Source organism: Castor canadensis, chromosome 3 (genome assembly GCF_047511655.1).
Source record: "Castor canadensis chromosome 3, mCasCan1.hap1v2, whole genome shotgun sequence".
NCBI lineage: Eukaryota > Metazoa > Chordata > Mammalia > Rodentia > Castoridae > Castor > Castor canadensis.
The window spans coordinates 166,418,063-166,436,649 of record NC_133388.1 but is presented as its reverse complement, the minus strand read 5'-3'; the positions used below and the strand labels follow the sequence as shown (position 1 = coordinate 166,436,649).

The window sequence follows — 18,587 nt, the reverse complement described above, 5'->3', positions numbered from 1 at the left end:
AAGAAATAAATGCTCAAGGAGGTTTGATGACTTTTCTAGTGTTGTACACTGCTTACTTCTTCCTATGAATAGAGGAGACAATGCAAAATGGAAGAAATTTTTGATCTCAAGTATAAATTCTCAGGAAGAGCAGGGGTTTCTCTCTCTTAAGAACAGGACTTTAATTTATAGATGTACCGTACAATATTTGGGTCACATTCACTATTACTTTGTTTCAGAGTACTGTATCAGTTTTAGAACTTGAAGAGTCTTACTCAAGGATGAGGGATCCTGCCTTGCAAAGTTTTTTTTACAGCAGTTTATTAAAAATATTGTTTACTATCTTCTTCATCAAAATATGAACCATCAATAGTCATGTGATTTATTCCTTTATTGATAAAATGTTTTTGTGGTGATACACCTAGGTTCTAAATTTTAGGTGATAATGTAAATTATAGGAATATTTCTGTGCTATTTTTGATATTATGTAAGAATAAAAAGCACAAAAGCATTTATAAATATTAAAATGACTCTCTTAAACATGGAAAAATGGAATATGACCATTGGTGATAACAACAATCTATTTTGTCGGTTGTATTGTCTTCTATTTTTACCAAATTGCTCAGAGAACAGGACAAATAGTTAGAATGAGTAGGAACCTGGACTAGCAGTCAGAAGGTGGAATCTCTATTCCTGGAACTTTCACTGACTCGCTGGGTGACCATGTGCTTATTAGTTGATCTTCTGTAAGTTCTCAGCTATAAGAATTATGAAGTGTTTTCACATCTGCTAACCTCTCAGAAATGCTGTGGATGTAGCTATGACTGTGTTGCAAAACACTGTGAAAAGAATCAGGGGAAAAGCAAAATGTACTTAAGCCTCAGCTGACTTAGCACAAGGTATAATTAGTGTTGTTAAAAGAGGATTTAATATTATTTCACTATTTTTAAATGTCACTTCCGTCCTTCAACCTTGTCTGTTTCTCATCTGGCAAGAAAATCCATTAAGTAATGGAAGGAAAAGAGGAACAACATAAAAGAGGTTGATCTTGTCTTTTCTTCATCTCAACCTTACCATTTTGTGTATGTGTGTGGTAATGGGGTTTGAACTCAGGGCCTACACCTTCAGCCACTCCACCAGCCTTTTTGAGTATTTTTTCTAGATAGGTTCTCATTTACTATTTGCCTCGGGGATGGCTTTGAACTGTGATCCTCCTAATCTCTGCTTCCTGAGTAGCTAGGATTACAGTATGAACCACCAGTGCTGGTACCATTTTTGTTTTTTAAGTCTGACCATGCTCTTTCATAATGATCTTGTTGAGCATTTGTTGAAATGTCAGTGCAGTGAAACATTAAATGGAAGCAGGAATTCAGTATTTCTGAGAAAAGGGAGCGCTCCACATACTTCAAAATTCTACTTAGAGTCTGCTGCATTCCTTCAGCCATTTGATAGCTGTTGAGTACTGTACAGGATACGAAGCTCTGAGGATGCATGACAGCAGAGATGAGTGTCAGCACTCAAGGAACTGCCAATAGATCAGATGCATTAGATATATGAACACATGACCACACTATAGTGTGGTGAGTGTGAAGATGGAATAGGACAGCAGAGTGGAGACTGGGACATTTAGAAAGAGTCAAAGAAGTGGCACTTCACCTTGCCTTGGTGGCCCAGGGAAGCAAGAAAAACATGTTATTTTCCAATACTATAAATTTTATAGTAATGGGTTTTTAAAATTAATATTTAATCAAGTGGAATTGTATACCAGGCAATGGGCCAGGCAACAACAATATCCATAAAAGCATCAACTTTGGAGTTGGATAGATAAAATTACAACTCTCCTTCTGTATTTAGGTATGACCTCAGGGCAAGTTGTCTAATCTCTCAAAATCTATTTTTCATTTTTATTTTTTTACTTATAGAATGGAGTTTATTTTTATAAACTGTACTCTGTGGGGTTGTATGAAGATTAAGAGAGAGAATATATCTAAGCATCCAGTCCAGCCTTTGGCACCTGGTAAGATGATAAGTGCTAAAATGATACTAGTTATCATTAATTACTCTGTAACCATTTTCTCATTGAATCCTTACAGCAATCCAATGGACAGGCATCTCTAATATCAGTTCTGTGTGAAGAAGCTACCACTGTGTATGCCATGATAAGGAGTTTGAACTATATGAAGCAAGCAGTGGGAAATCTTAAAAGATTTTTTAAAAGAAAGAACAAATGTATTCTATGTTTTAGAAAGATCATTAAGATGGCATTGTGGATAAACAGATTGGGAGGCACAAAGAAAGAAGAAAGGTTAGGAGTGTAGTTGGGAATTCCTTGCAGTAAATCACTCTGTGTAATAGTAGACTTGGGAAATCTACTAAGTGCAGCATTACAGACCTTCAGAAGGAATGGCTGGAGGATCCCCTGTACCTTATGCATCACCTCTTTGTATATTCATGTCATCATGAAAAAAAGCTTTAAGCCTCACGTCCAAAATGCTTAATTCTTTTAATCATGAATCCGACTAGTAATGGTGGTCTTTTTAGGTTGGTTTTCATTCTTAGTGACTGGCATGAGGTTTTAATCATCTCTAAAACAGCAGTTGGTAAGCTTCCTGCTAGAAATGAAGACCTAAATGTCAATATGATATTTCTTGGCTGCAGCAAAAAAGGAGATACCCTAAAATCATTTGGATAGTTTGGCATTTTAATCCCTTTTCTCATGTTCAGGTATTGATATTGCCATCATTAATCTACCATCTTGATTCAAAAATAATAAATCATCCATTGTAATAGAATTGATAAACACAACATAGACTATCTCATTTACCATTATTTTGCTACCACAAAAGCTGATTTTTATTATCCTAGCAGTATTTTGTTTTTCCCATTATGAATCAGTAGTCCTATCTACTATTTTTGCTGGAGAGTCTCAATAGTAAAATGTATAACTTGAAAGAGCAAGGATATATAAAAGATGATGAAGGCTACTTTTCATAGTACCAGAAGTTAGATAATTTGGAAGGGCTTCTTCCTCTTGCTTATATACCAACATCTGAATATATATCATGAGAAATCTATAAGAAGCCAAGTTTTCTTTCGAAATATCACCATGTTTATCCTAAACTCTTCCCTTCCTGCATATACTTCAGACTCATTTTTGCTGAATAGGACACAGGTTTTTTTGACTTAATTTTTTTTTTTGCATTCCAGGTTCATATATTTTGGGATACATGTTGTATTAAAGGTGACTAAGTATATGGAAAAAAGGGTCAAGAAGAAAACAGGTTTAAGTATTTCATATTTTCAGGAATTATAATTTTTAAGTAACACCAAAAAAATTATGCCTGCTTTTTAAAGTTCTTTAAACAGATGTTAAAATCATGATATATTTAAAATGCTTTTTACCATATATACTTAAGAATTGGTTTGAAATATAATAATGACATAAATTAGAAGCTATAAATATACTTAGCACATTTTGAAATTATGAAACAGTAAATTTATTTAATGTGTTTGAAACTGAGAAAAACATGTTTTCATTCACACTAGTGAATAAAAACTGCAAGATCTTTTCTCAAGTTTAAGACATAGTTGGTGGTTTTTAAAAAATGATTGTGAGGATCTATATTGTTAAACTGGGAAACCAACTTTGACAGACTTGTCAAAATCTATTTGGCAGAAAAGTGGAAAGGAAATTTAAATACAAACATTCTTAAACAATTATCTTAAGTTAGTAAACTTGTAAGAATAAAGAAAATGAGTTATTTTACAAGTAAAAACAACAAAGATTTAATCATCCATAGAAAGTTCTAGGAAACCAAGAGACCAAAACAAAAATAACTAAATTAATGTAGAAAAGAGGGAAAGTACTGAATTTAAGGAGAAAACCCACCATATTTCAATCAAGGCCATGCCATACTGAGGTTGATATTTGTATAAACACCAGTAAAATTATAAATAGAAAAAGAAAAAGAAACAGAAAGCCTAGTTTTTAAAAATATTAACTCCAAAAATATATTTTTATCATTTTCAAAAGGTATAAAGCTTTTTCTTAGTTAGTTGAGATGATAAGTAATGTACCTCTACATACTTTAAGAAATTAAAATAAAAAGGAAAAACGTGATTAACTGTATAATCCTAACTTGCCTCTAAAAAGTACACTTGATTGCATTAACAATGCAATATTTCAGATATTTCTAGATTATTTTACAAACTTTTAAAATTATTTCTTTTTTCCTTATAAGAATCACACACACACACACACACACACACACACACACACACACACACACAAGAATTACATACAGCAATTAAAATCTGGAAAACAGCCATATAATACTTCTTAATAGGAAATAACTTTTAATTCTGAAAATTATATATAGGTTAGAATTTGAAAAGATGAGAAATTAAAGTAGCAAATTTAGGCATACAGAAAAATAAAAGGTATATGCATTAATTATAACTAGAATTCCTACAAACTATCATAAATAATTTAATAACCTCTTGTGATGAAGTAAACATACAAAATATAGGATATAAAACACTTCTCACTTCTTTGAATTCTTAAGTGCAGTCACATGTGGCATAATTTTAACAGGATAGGGAAACACTGATCATTTAGTGCAAAAAGACCTGGGTGACTAAGGTGGTTGAGCCAAGATGCCCTCTTAGTTCAGGTTGTCAACCTCTCTCACCTGGCCTAACTTGTCTTTTTCTCCTCATGTTCCAGAGTGAATTACTTAAAACCTTACAGTGAACAGCATATGATATATAAACTAGCCACCTGGGAAAAGCAAAAATGTGGCAGAGTGGAGAGTATATAGATTTTTTGCTCCACATACCTGAGCTTCTAGAGCAAACTCAGATTACATAATCTTTTATTTGTTGTAGCAGTTCTTCTCATTTTCCTCTACTGAAAATGATGAGTCTTTAGTTTATGGCAAAGCCAAAGGACAGTTTTGACTTTTCAACAATGTTAGCAATGTGTGGGAAGTCAGAACTTGCATCATAGTGAGTGATGGTGAGTTGGGCTGCAGGCTTCTTTAAGGCTTTTTTTTAAGCAAGTCATGTAACATGTACCATAGTTTCCTAATCTATAAAGGAAATATTGATAGCTCTGTGTACCTCCCAAAGGGTGCTATGGAACTTTAAGTAAAATGAGTATATATGTATGGATTTGTTTAAAGTATACAGTGCACAGAAAATTCAAGTTATTTTCTATTACTAACAGTAAGTTTGCAATTGGGACACACCTAAGAAGCAATGATTTCAGTGTTTATAGGGAAAAGGTAAAAAGATCAGTTCAGAGTGTATACCCAGCTCTCAGCTCAGAGATTTCATGCTGTACTCCTCCACTCTGGCTGTTCATTCTGGTATCCCTTCTGTTTCTTGAACAAAGAAAATTCATTTCCAACTCCTTTCTCTGTACCTGGCTAGCTAGTCTATGTGATCCTTGTGCCTTCTTCACATCATTTGGGATTTAACTCTAATGATATCCTCCCAGACACAACCTCATCATTATCCAAGCTAATTACACCACTGCCTACCTACTACAGCTTGGGTGATCACGTAACTATTTTCTTCTTAGCATTTCCTATCTGAACATCTCATTTCCTTTTTGCTTGATTATTGATGTAAAGACTACTACTACGCCCTCTTCCCAAGGACCTGAGATTAAACAGTTTGTCACTAAGCTAGATTGTACTGTCAAGGGTTTGGGTGACAGTTGGGAAGTACAGTATGACCTTGTCAAATCAGAGATATTATGAGCTGAAAACCTGACTCTCCAGAAGAATAAGGTGGGTAAGGAAATGCACATGAGGATGAAAATCACACTAAACTGGCTCAGGATATTTTTATTTCTGCTGTTAAATGTAGGAAGTTGAAGAGTTGGCCAAAGGTGTTAGCAAAGGCAGCAATTCCTGCCATAGTGCTTTTAGATTTTTAAAGTTAAAATGTTTAAAAAGACACACCTTAGAAAAAAATATATAGTACTAATAACTGCAGAGGGTATGAAAATCCTTAAAATTGGTCATAATATAACCATACTAGACAATCAATAATCACTTACTGGTTTGGTAATTCCCTGTAGCTTGCACCCTGTGAAAGAAAAGGTTGAAATAGTCTGGAAACTTGAAAATTTTCTATATGATGCTTTTGGCTAAGTAATGATATCCTTTCATAATTTAAATTCAACAATCCTGATAAGGAATTTGCCTAAAATGTCTATTTTACATATGAAAAATTTTTTAAAATCCTCTTTCTTGGTGAGTTTCATTTGTGAGGGAAGTCACATCTATCTCTGGCCTTCTCCCACTTCTTTGAGAAACTCTTTTTTCACTCTTGAGTTCTTAAATTCCTGTCCTCCACTATTATTTACTTGTTCCACAACCTGCTCTTCAAGGACCTGCTTTCAGCTGCCAGAGCTTTTCTTAGTGTTTTTTTTTCTTCTGAATTCCAATTTAGAACTGTTCATAACCCCATTGTGACACATAAAGGAGTACAGAATTTTAATTGAGTAGGTATCTGTTTCTCTCATCAAACTCACATTTGGATTACCGAATACATAGTCTCAGCATTTCCTTACAGAATATAGTAGGCAATAAATAAATGCTTCCATTTCATATCTTTCTCTTAACATTAACTTTTTTTTACCTTGTGCATGTTACTTTACACTGTGCAAAAAACCCTCATATCTCTTTTTTAGAAAAATAAAAAGTGAGAGGTGAAAAAGCTTTGCTGTCTGAGTACACTAAGTCAGATGACAATGGATTTTTTCAATTTAACTGGAAGGAAACCAAACTGAAGAAAATCATGTTGCTATTTTCTGCAGATTAATTTGCTCAGTCACTTTAAAAGATAAACTATACTGTAAAAGGATTTGAACACAAATCAGGAATTTTCATTTGAATCCTACATCTGAAACTTGCTTAGCTTGCTTGTCCTTGAATAAATTTCTTAATGTTTCTCTTCCTTAAATTCCTCATCTGTAAAATAGAGGTAACAATTACACCTAATGAATAGTGTTGATTTAAGGGTATAGTTTGACAAATATTTATTAAGGCCATATTACACAACAGGCCCTGCTCTTGTACATGGAATAGAATATGAAAAAACAAAAGCACAAAAATTCCATCTTCATAAAGTTTGCTTTCCAGTAAGGAAGATAGATACACATTAGTATGACTGCAAAAGAGAAAATAAACAAATGCAGAGATCTGCTGAGGGACTGGGAGATTTGAAGTTTTAGGTAAGGTAGACAGGGAGGGTCTCACTGACAAGTTGGTACCCTCTCACTACAGATCTGAAGAATGTGAGGGAGAAAACAGTGAGTGTAAAGGCCTTGAGAAATAAGCAGTCCTGGGGTGTTCAAGAAACAGCAAGAAGACCAGTGTGGTAGGATTGGAGAAATTAGGGGGAGATTATAGGAAAAAGGTGTGTTGGTGAGAGAGGTTGGTCAGGTAGGCCTTTGGACTAGCATTGCTAATAGAGAGACAGGAGCCCTTGAATGAGTTTGGGTAAAGGAATAACCAGTGAGTTTTACGTTTTGACCATGGCCCTCCAGCTGCCATAATGAAAACTGTCCTTGAAGGGGGTGAGCAAGGGTCCAGAGGTCGGACACCAGTGAGGATACTATTGCCACAATGCAGTGGAAAGATTATGGTATCTGGACTTAGGAGGAGGCAGTGCAGATGACAAGAGCAGGACAGATTCAGAATTTATTCTAAGAATAGACCCAACAGAACAGAATCTCTGTTGTGAGGTGAGAAAGCAAAAGAAAAGTCTAGAATAACACTGCTGTTTCTGGTATAAACAACTAGAAAAATGGTGTTTCTATTAACTAAAATTCTAATACAACTTAATGTACCAGTAATATATCCTTATGCTAGATTGTGCTAATATGTTAATGAGTAATAATAATAACAACACAGAGAGCATTTCTATAGTACTTAGTAACAAATAACCCTTATGTGTGTGCTATTGTTAATAATAAATTGAGGTGAGAATTTTTTAATCCCAGTATATTATTAAATGTGGAAATGTTCATGTTTCAGTCATAATTTTTGCCTTTGGGAAATAAAGTGGCCTAAATGAGATACTGAAAGACTTTCCATTAGTAAATATAGCTGAGTACTGACTAAGAATTCCCTCTCCTTCAGCTTCCTTTTTCTACCTGCACATGTCTTAAGGTAGCACATCCTTCTTTACTTTTGCCTCTCAAAAGTATCACCATCCTCCAAAACATCATTCTCACTCAACATTTACTTTTTAAAATATAATCTGTGCTTTATAGTCACTGCAGCAATGGGATTTATATTCAGCAGTACTATCTGAAGCACCATTAAAATATTTAGTATTTTGAAGTTACAACAATATTTATTTTTAACTTATGTTGTTAAAACTCTGAAAGTCAATATAATAAAAAGTAAGTACTATGGAATGCTCAAATACATACAAATGTCCTACCCAGTTTTTTTTGTTCTTTATTTGAAAAAAAAATATTGGCTTCTAGGCAGTGGTTTTTATGTTCTTTTATGAAATTTATTTTTCATTGGCAAGATTATAAAATGAAATTTCAAACTGAGAATATTTGAAGTCTTCCTTATGGCAGGAAAAGACTATGAAGGTAGTTATGGGATTTATCCCATATGATCTTATATTAATATGATACAAGATCAGTTAATCTTGTATCATTTCCCCTCCATAAATATCTGGAACCGGGGAGAAGGGTCCTCTCGCAACTGATGTTATGACTTGTATTTTTTTTCCCTGTAGGCATTAGTTTACATCTATAACTCTTCCTGTGAGAGGGAAGACTGTGTCACAATGCACAGATTTTATGGATAACTCTATAAACAATAAGGTAAGGTTTAGATGCTTTGAGCAAGCAACTAAAACACATAAAGAACACTGACTGTTGCCACCTCCTCTCCATTGTTTTTCCTCTGAAAGTGAGGAGTTAGACAAAATTTTGTTACATAATGATTCCGTGAGGCAAAGTAACCAGGATAAAGCCTAACTTAATATACCAACCCCTAAATACGCACCTTGTTCTAAGATTTTTTTAGTGATGCAAAATCCATTGCTAAATGTGCTTGTGTTATTTCGTAAATAGAAGGAGCAAAAATAGGAAAGGAATAGGAGAATCTAAGTAAGCTTTTTCATTTTTAATGACACGGAGGTGCTGTGGGCTGTGGCTTGCTAATTCAATAAAGGATAGAAGCTCTCAGAGACTGGCATGCATTCAGCACTGTGATTTGGAATAGATAGGCTCTGATGAACAGAAAGTTCTCTGAAGACAAATTTCACAGTTCTCCTTTTAAATTCATACAGTTAATGGATCATATCAGTTTCAATGATAATTAAAAATGTCAAATTTACTTGCATTAGTTAGAATGGATTATGTAATTTCTCCTTCTCTCCTCTTGCCAACGTTTCACTCACACCTAAGTTTTCCTAATGTTTTGTTTAGCATTAATGCTTAAAGCTCTGTGGTTTAATAAGTGCTGTCATATACTTTTCATTTTCAGTATTTTTACTGGCACAATAGTCTTTTACAAGTTTTCCTAGCAATTTTTGTGATGAAGAAATTATATTATTTTAGTTCTTTAGGTGTATAGTTGGAAATTCTGAGAACAACTATCGGGTTGTTTGTTTAATATACATGGTTTTAAGGAGCAGGGTCATAACTTGAACCTAGATTTTCAGTTTCAAAATCTGGTACTCTTACCATTTCATTTCAGTGAATGCTGGTAATTAAATCACAAATAATATTCTCTGAGTATTTTCCAGTATGTTCAATTGTGATGGTTGGCCTAAGAACAGGTAGAACCACAGTGCAAAGAAGCCAGGGTGGAGCAAAGCAGTGAAGAGAAACCAAAATTGACTACAATAAGCCACAGAAGAAAAAAAAGAAGACAAGTGCAGTGGCTCATGCCTGTAATCCTAGCTACTTGGGAGGCTGAGATACTTGGAGAATGGTGGTTCCAGGCCAGCCACAGGCAAAAAGTTCTCAAGACCCCATCTTAATGGAAAAAGCTGAGCATGGTGATGCATGCCTGTCATCTCAGCTATGGAAGGAAGTGTAAAATAGGAGGATCATGGTCTAGACCAGCCTGGGGTAAAATGTCAACCCCTGTCTTCAAAATAACCACAGCAAAATTGGTCTGAAGGTTTGTCTCAAGTGGTAGAGCACCTGTCTAGCAAGCACGAAGCCCTGAGCACCAAACCCCACTACTACCAAAAAAAAAAAAAAAAAAAACCTCTTAAAAAGTTTAAATGTAAATGCACAGTCTTCAGTATATTGTGCAAATAATAGGCTTATTTATTTATTTTTTACTTCTGTACTCCATCAAACCAAAGGTACCACTGATTGTGTGTAATGCATAACTAGGAAAGATTTTAAAGCAGGGGCGGGGTGTCCTATGAATGTTGCTCTGTGGAGAGTGCATGTGGGATGCACTGGGTGCAATCCTCAAGACCACAAAAAAAAAGAAAGAAAAAACCAACGAAAACAAGAATTCCCTCAAATCTCTGCAAATTAAATCATGATACACCATTTCTGCCATGGTGTTTTTAGATTTTAAAGTTAAAATATTTTAAAAGATACATCTTAGAATCAAGGAAATACTGTACTAATAACTGCAGAGGGCATGAAAGTTCTCAAAACCAATACAACCAATAGATAATCAATAAGCACTTATTAAGTGCCTCTGGATGGGTACAAAAAAAGCACAGTGCACAATCTAGATGAAGAAGCTTAAGTGCTACAAATGAAATATTCATTGCTACTCTTCAGTTTCACAGTGATGACCACTGTTGAAAAAAATAGACCCACTTGTGCAAAAAGATGTCTGAGTATACAAGTGTCAGGGGGATATGAGACATCATGAGGAAAGGAGTAAGAATGAGGAAGCAGCTGGGGGAAGGGAGTGTGACATGCAGGAGAGGTAGGGAAAATGGGAAAAAAGGATCTGACTTAACTAGGAACCTCACTAAAAGACAAAAGTGGTCTAAATCCAGTCCATATCAAAACTCTTAATCTTAGAAAATGTAAATGTTGTCTTGCACATGAAATGAGCTTTAAAACATCAGTCTAAAAAAGGGATTTCATACATATTTGTAACATCCATAGATTCATGTCTAATACTGAAGATTTTCTCACTTTTATTTTTTAAATTATGAAGACAATTTTAATACCTTTTGGATTTAAACTAAGTGTAACTGATTATTTGGTATTTCTTAGAAATTAAATTTTGTTGTGACTGGGTGTCACCTTCCCCAGTGACTTAAAAGCTTTAGAATTTGTTGTTAAAATTAAAGAGTTGTTTAAACTAAAGCCAGTCACCTAAGTATTTTACTTGGGGAATTTGTAGATATTAGGATTATCATCATAGTATTTGTGTGCTGAACTGGAAAAATGAAATTAGATTGCTTATTTATTATTTCTGCAATGGGAATTTCATAAATACATTGTCCATGATATGACATGGTTGTTTTCTGAAACTACCCAGATAAAAATAAAAAAACACTCAATGTTTTAGCTGTTCATAATGATCATAAATTTATTACAAATTTGAAAGGGATAATATACTGCAACATCATTGCTCTTCATGACTAAGTGGTAAGCTATAGTATACGTTATGATGTTGTCACAAAGTTGCTTGTGATCAAGAAAAAACTAGCTAGTTAATGATAATTACTTCTTTTGAAAGACATAACCATAAATAAATAATAATGCCGAGCAATTTCATTTTTAAAAGTCAATAATGAATTTCCATCTGCCGCATGCCATTAACAGTCAAAGAGGTTACTTACATGCCTCAGTTCTTTTTATATCTTTATTCCTTCCATTTAAAAATACAGGTCGATCCATCAATGATGTTATTTTGGCTTGTTTGACCAAGAATTTTAAAAAGAAAAAGAAAAAAAAAAGCAAGGGAGGGGAAGTACCTCCTATCTGTTTCTCTGTAGTCTAGAGAATTTAAAATAATAAAATGCTAAGGAGAAACAAAGTCATTTAGGCAGATTTTTAAGAGGATGGTTAGGAGAACCTTAATGAAATGTATTACCAGTCTGTGAAGCCCAGAATACAGAGGTGATAAAATCAAAGAGCATGGGACTTGATCACTATCACCACCTAGTTCTGCAGAACTTTTTAGTTAAAGACAAGATAAGGAAACATGGAAATCTTAATGACAGATATGTTTCTGTGAATGAATAAAAAATAGTCACTAAAGACTTGTTACAAATAGCAATTGGACATGAAACAGACTAAAATCACTACATCTTCATCTATTTCTGGGAGCACCTCCTTGTAGAATCATAATTAGCAGCAGCTTCTGCAATAAATAATAAGGAAATAATGTACACACACCTAAAATCTTTTTCTACATATTCTACTTAGATTTAGTATTTTGATAGAATTTAGCACCCCTACCAGACAGTCCCTTTCACTAGGCAGCAGCTAGGTAACTTCCAATTGTTTTGTCATAGATCCATACAACTAATCTAGATTTTAAAATATAACACAAAACAAGCCCTCTAAAGTCTTCATTATTGAACTTTCTAAAATGCCTTGTTTAAAGCTGAGAGCACTTACACATACCTTTACGTGAGCAGAACATTTCTGAAGTCCTCCCTTCAAACCCTGCTCAGCTAGCAATAGCTCTGCTCTGCAGAGGAGGAGACAAGAATTTGGGGTTGTGTACTTGCCTGGGTAACATTACACTTCCTTACTGGGAGAGTGGCCTCTCCTCCCGCCCAGTCCCTGAACCCTGGTAGCAGTGTGCAAGACCCAGAGGCTTCTGTTTCTGCACACAGGCAACCCACTGTACCTGCCCTTTGTGGACTTGCTCTTGGCTCACTGAGCCCTTTGCAAACAGTTGCAGCACACTCTGCATGATATGTTACTAAATTGACCCTGTGAAGTCTACCATGGAGTGAGATAACAACTCAAAATGTAAGTTCTGTGCAGCTTCTTATCCTAAAGTAAATGAATGACATGGTACCTTTAACAAATTTCTATTTTATAATCCCTATAGCACTGACAGGCAGTGGTTTTGATAAGCTGGGTACTAAGCAGGTTGTTGTTTTATATCTTTACAGATATTTAGATCCTGATAACCATGGTTAGAACATAAGTTTAACTTCCCTGTCCCCTCTGAATCTCCAGCTGCATCATCAATGGTATAACTCATACATTATTGTCATTTTCCTTCTTTCTTTTTTTTCCCTATCAGGGCAAGAAGAGAGTCCACACCTATCATAGTAGTGAACAGTTAGTAACTGGATGAATGGATAAGAATAGTAACAGTTCTCTACTTCCTAGATGACTTCTTCCTACTCTGCGTTCTCTGTTAGCACTGTAGAAATGAATGGTGGCACCTATAGCCTGGCTCTTTCTGACTTTGTTCATATGCTTAAGCTTGGAGCCCTAGAGATGATTTTGATGGGTATTTCCTTTGACTCTGCCCTGCCATCACATTTTTTATGAGAATTTTCAATGTCAATGCACTGATATGTACACATAATGCAATACTGCATGTTTTTTGGGAACTAGGATCGATCACAGTTCACACCTGTGAAGTGATCATATAATAGATCAGTTGACAGAAAGCATCAACTTAGTAGGTAAAGATCAGCAAGTCTGTGAATAACAGAATGCCCTGGGGTAGGTAAAAAGATATACAAGTCATTATAAACTATACGCAGAGTTAGTACATTGTGAAGAAATGGGGAATTATCATAAATAAAATGAAGTTTGTATTTCCTACAGTTCACAACACTCATGCTCTGGATAATAGTAACATTATAAAACTTTGCATGCAATACAAAACTTAATGTCTTTGACAAGTTTTGACTGCTCCATAATAAGCTGCTTGTTGACTAATGAAATACATCACTAAATTAATTTGTTTTTAGAGGGAAATTGTATAAACTGGAAATATGATCTATTCACAAATTAAAGCTCATGGTGTCTTATCTTTTCTATAGAGCTGCATTTGTATCCACTACAGAATTTTTATTTGGCTCTAAGATATGTAGCAGTATTCTTTATGCATGCTATTTTATAAATAATAGAACCAATGTAAAACTTCAAGTTAAATTCCTGATACTATGCTTTAGTAGATGTTTAATAGATACTAACTTCCATTTCCTTAATGGTATGACTAGCTTATTCCAATACTAGAAGCCATTCTACCACATTAAATTAATGCTAATGCCTTACAGGTATGTAGTGCTTTATAATTTACAAAGTACATCTTTTGCTATTCTCTTGTTAGGCATACAATCATCCTGGGAGATGTTGCTTCTTCACAAAGTTTTGCTGAGCTAGGTATGCACAGAAAACTAATGGCATAGTATTTCCTTAAGCTTTCTATGTTGAGGAAAAAGAGAGGGTAGTAGTGGTTTTCAAAAGGCTCTGATTTTCAGCTTCAAAAAATTCATTATAGCTGCAGACTCTTGAGAAACAATGGCAGCAGGTAGAAAGCAATAATGAATTAGCTCCTTCTAAAAGCAAGACTTCATGACACAAGAAAAAAAAATGAATACAAACAACACTCTAAACAAAGCAAACAAATATGAGGCTTACATATTTACATCTCACATAGATGGTAATACTACCTATGTTTGCTTTGTGTTTGATGTGAATAAGAGCTATAAAACCACGCACATTGGCGCACACATACACACACATCAAACACACCTGTTACAGAGAGAGGGCACATCCCTGTATAAGTAAATATCTATACCTATTTATCTACACGTGCACCAAATCTACATAACCTACATATGTCCCAGAATTTTGTCATTTGCTTTTATTTGATTTCATTAGGTATCTTATGAGAACTAGATTTATGTCACAGGACACGTAAGTTTAGTTCTTTCAAGATTTTGCAACACCAAGTCAACCTTTTAAACATGCTTAGAGCTGTACATTAGACAGTCTCTTATGAACATAGTTTCTGATGATTATTAGCTAATAGTCCATCAGTTTTGGATGTAGGCTGCTAAGAAGCTCTGATTTAAGAACATCTGAAATGTGGTCATGAGTGCCACTGCTTCTAAATCTCCTCTAGTTTGTGTTCTAGATTATTTTTCTAGATTAGTTTAGACCAATTTATGATAATGTTCCTTTCTATGTCTAGGTTTGTTGGTTTATTTATTTATTTGCAGAGCTAACAATCAAATCCAGGGCCTTGTGTATCCTAGGCAAGCACTCTACTGTGGAGCTACATCCCCAACCCTTAGTTTTTTGGTATAGGTTCTCTCTAGGAAGCCCAGTCTAACCTTGAACTTACAATCCTGCTCTCTTTGCCTCCTGAGCCCTGGGACTATATGCATGTACCACCATGACTGGCTGCTGGCTTAGTGTAATTGTTGATAAATCTGATTAAATACATCTGCTTGAGTTTGTTCAAACTAGATTTCCCTCCCTCCCCCAACCTTCTCTCCCTTTCTTCCTTCCTCCCTCCCTTCCTCTGTCCTTTCCTCTCTTCCTTCCTTTCTTTCTCTTGTTTTTTACAGATGTTAATTATTAGCAGGTAGGATTATAAAAATATTTTTGCTAACATAACATTACAATGCTAAGGATATAGCCTTAACCTGATAAGTGTTTTACTTGCAGTGTACTCATCAAAATGTACTGTACAGAAGACCAAAAGAACACCTTCCCTCACAGTACAAGTCAGGAAACAAATGTGGTCAAGGTGCTGAGTGATGAATGTTACCAGTTCTGATACAAAGTTTTCCAGGAAATGGGAGAAAAGAAAGAACAATCTTCTTTGGTCCATAGAAAACACATACCTTTGCTCTATGAAAAAGATTAATTATCAAGATTTATCTCTTTTGTTGGGAGATAAGAGTAGATATTTACAAGTGATTTTTACAAGCAATTTTGAAGTGCTCACAGCAGCAACTATAATTGACTAATATTTAGAGGGCAGATAAAATGTGTTGGGCTTCATGGAAAATAAATAGCTCACAAAATTCCTATATATTTAGCTTGCATATAAGAGCTTTAGTCTGGTGACTAAACAAATCAAGTAGCATGTAATAAAAATTAATACTGTTTAGTGAGCAACTATGTTTTTGAGCAACTAAATGGTTATAATGGTGATTTATCAATTGCATAATGCAAACTTTATTTTCTTCTCTTTTCCTCTTTGTGAGCTTTATTTATGACTAAAGGCAAAAGTCCCTTAAAGTTCTGTGGTTTCCTCTTGGGGAAAATTTCTCATGTTAAGGAGGAAGCACATTTTCCATCCTGTTCTTCCCTTCTGTTACATTTCTTGGCAGTCTGCACTAAGTAGTCATCTTGCCTCCTGCTCCTCCTGGGAGGTATCAGCTGATGCTTTTCTAAGGGCAAGTACTGCCTACTTGGAGACAGTCTGCCTGGGTTCAAGACTCTGTTCCTCCATTACTTGATCTACCTACTTCTCAGTTTTGTTACCTGTGAAACTATAGTTTTAATATTTTCTACCTCATAGAGTTTTTTTGAGAATTAAATGACTTAATACCTATAAGATACTTCAGAAAAGACTTAGCATGTAATAAGTTCTCAATAAATGCTAGCTTTTAAAATTACCATTATGAAGAAAGAGCCATAAAAGTACATGCAAGCTTCTGGATATATATCCAAAGGAATCAAAGTCAGCTTACTATAGAGACACCTACATTCTTAAGGTTATCATGGCACTGTTTACAGTAACAAAGATATGAAATCAACTTAGGTTCCACTAATGGATGAATGGATAAAGTAACTGTGAATATATACACAATGAAGTTTTATTCAGCCATAAAGAAGAACAAGCTAATGTCATTTGCAAAAAAAATGGATGAAAATGGAGATCATCATGTTAAGTAAAATAAACCAGACGCACAAAGACAAGCATCACATGTTTTCTCTCATATATGGACTGTAGAGAGGAAAGAAAAAAAGACATGGCCGTCAAAGAGGACTATTAGGGATATGGCTATGGAAAGAGAGTGAGGGGAAAGGAGAGATAAGAGATGGTAATAGATGGGTTGAATATGATTCAAGTATATTCTATTGATGTATGAAAATGTCATGATGAAACCAATTATTCTGTATGTATATGCTAATTTTAAGGAATAAAACGATTTTAAGGTTATGAATTTATCTCTAGCTATGGAACTGCAGGTTATATGACAACAGTGGTAGTAAGAGAGATATTAGGTGGAGAACCAATTTAGCACCAGACAAAAATTGTATAGATTAGCACATTCATCTTATAGGGAGGGCCAAGCCTGCCAATCAAATAGAAAATACAAGCACCAAAGACAACAATTCACTTATTTTGTGGCTTTTACGTCCTATCTTGGTTAAAAAACATAAAAGGTTTTTGGTGAGGGGTAATGGATAGGACTTAATCAAGACATTGAAGAAAACTTAGGACATCTTAACCACCAAATCTAGTTATTTCTAACTACTTATACCAGAACTTTAAAAAAGAAATATACTTGATGGTAGTGAGTTTTGAACTCAGAACTTAGAGCCTTATGTTTGCTAGTCACTCCACCACTACAGCCACCCCCACCCAACTCTGTTGCTTTAGCATTTTTTTCAACAGGGTCTCCAAATTTTGTCTGTGCTGGCCTGACCCATGCTTCTATTTATGTTCCCCAGGTAGTTGGAATGACAGGTGTCACTATCACATCCGAGCTTTTTATTGGTAGAAATGGGATCTCCCAAACTTTTTGCCCACGCTAGCCTTAAACCATGATCCTCCTTATCTTGACCACCTGAGTAACTAGTATTACAGGTATGAGACACCACACCTGGCAAAAAAGAAATACTTTAAAACTGCATTTGCCTCATTTTTCATATGGGATATTAATAGAAAAATGGAGTGTATCTATGATAGTTATAATTATTTCCATAAATGCTGCTAAATGTATTTTGAAATTAGTTTATAGTATTAGAAACTGGCAAAGAAAATATGCAGTTTTTTGCACTGATTGGAAAAATGTGGCAGTTATATATATTTACTTAATAAGCACTTGGGAAAGCTATATTTAGGTGTTACACTATTCAGTTGTAAGTTATGTATTGGCACAAAAATTGTTTATTTCTACTTCTTTAAGTCTAATTCAGTTTTGTGAAAGTTTACAGGTAACTCTTTGCATTAAAATATTGCTATTAATGTTGATTTAAATAGCTTCTTGAACAAAAATATAACCTTAAATGGACAAAAAGTATGTGTTGGCATTTCACATACTCTCCACCAGGTCAAGATAAGACATGTTAATATAACATTACTGAAATACAGAAATGAATTATGATCAACACTTGAAAACAAAGATTTATTAACAATCTGATTTAGAAAATTCAACACTATCACAAAAGAGATGGAAAAAGGAAATGAAGTAAGGAAAAATCATCAGATCATAATGAGAAATAGTTTTGAACTTGATTTGTAGCTCATATACTAAAGAAGAAAAATGGGTGATGGTTAAAAACATAACAAGTTGTGCAATATTTATGAAGATTATTATACCCAAAAAGAATGATGTGAAGATAATGTTTGATTAAAATGTGTTTATCAATGGTGCTTTGAAGACTATTTAATAGTGTATACTTTTTT

The 18,587-nt window shown here is 34.5% G+C and overlaps 1 protein-coding gene across 9 annotated transcripts in view; it reads right to left on the bottom strand.

The window, feature by feature from the left end:
- Oxr1 (oxidation resistance 1) overlaps positions 1-18,587 on the bottom strand; it is a 365,513-nt gene that overhangs the window by 107,890 nt on the left and 239,036 nt on the right. Inside the window, exon 1 of one of the 9 annotated variants that reach the window (XM_074069048.1) lies at positions 12,584-12,617. The exons of the other annotated variants lie outside the window; for them this stretch is intronic. Coding sequence (XP_073925149.1) covers positions 12,584-12,602 — 19 coding nt within the window. The 5' untranslated portion in view covers positions 12,603-12,617. Of the gene's footprint in view, positions 1-12,583; positions 12,618-18,587 lie in introns of those variants that run through there. 9 annotated transcript variants of the gene reach the window in all.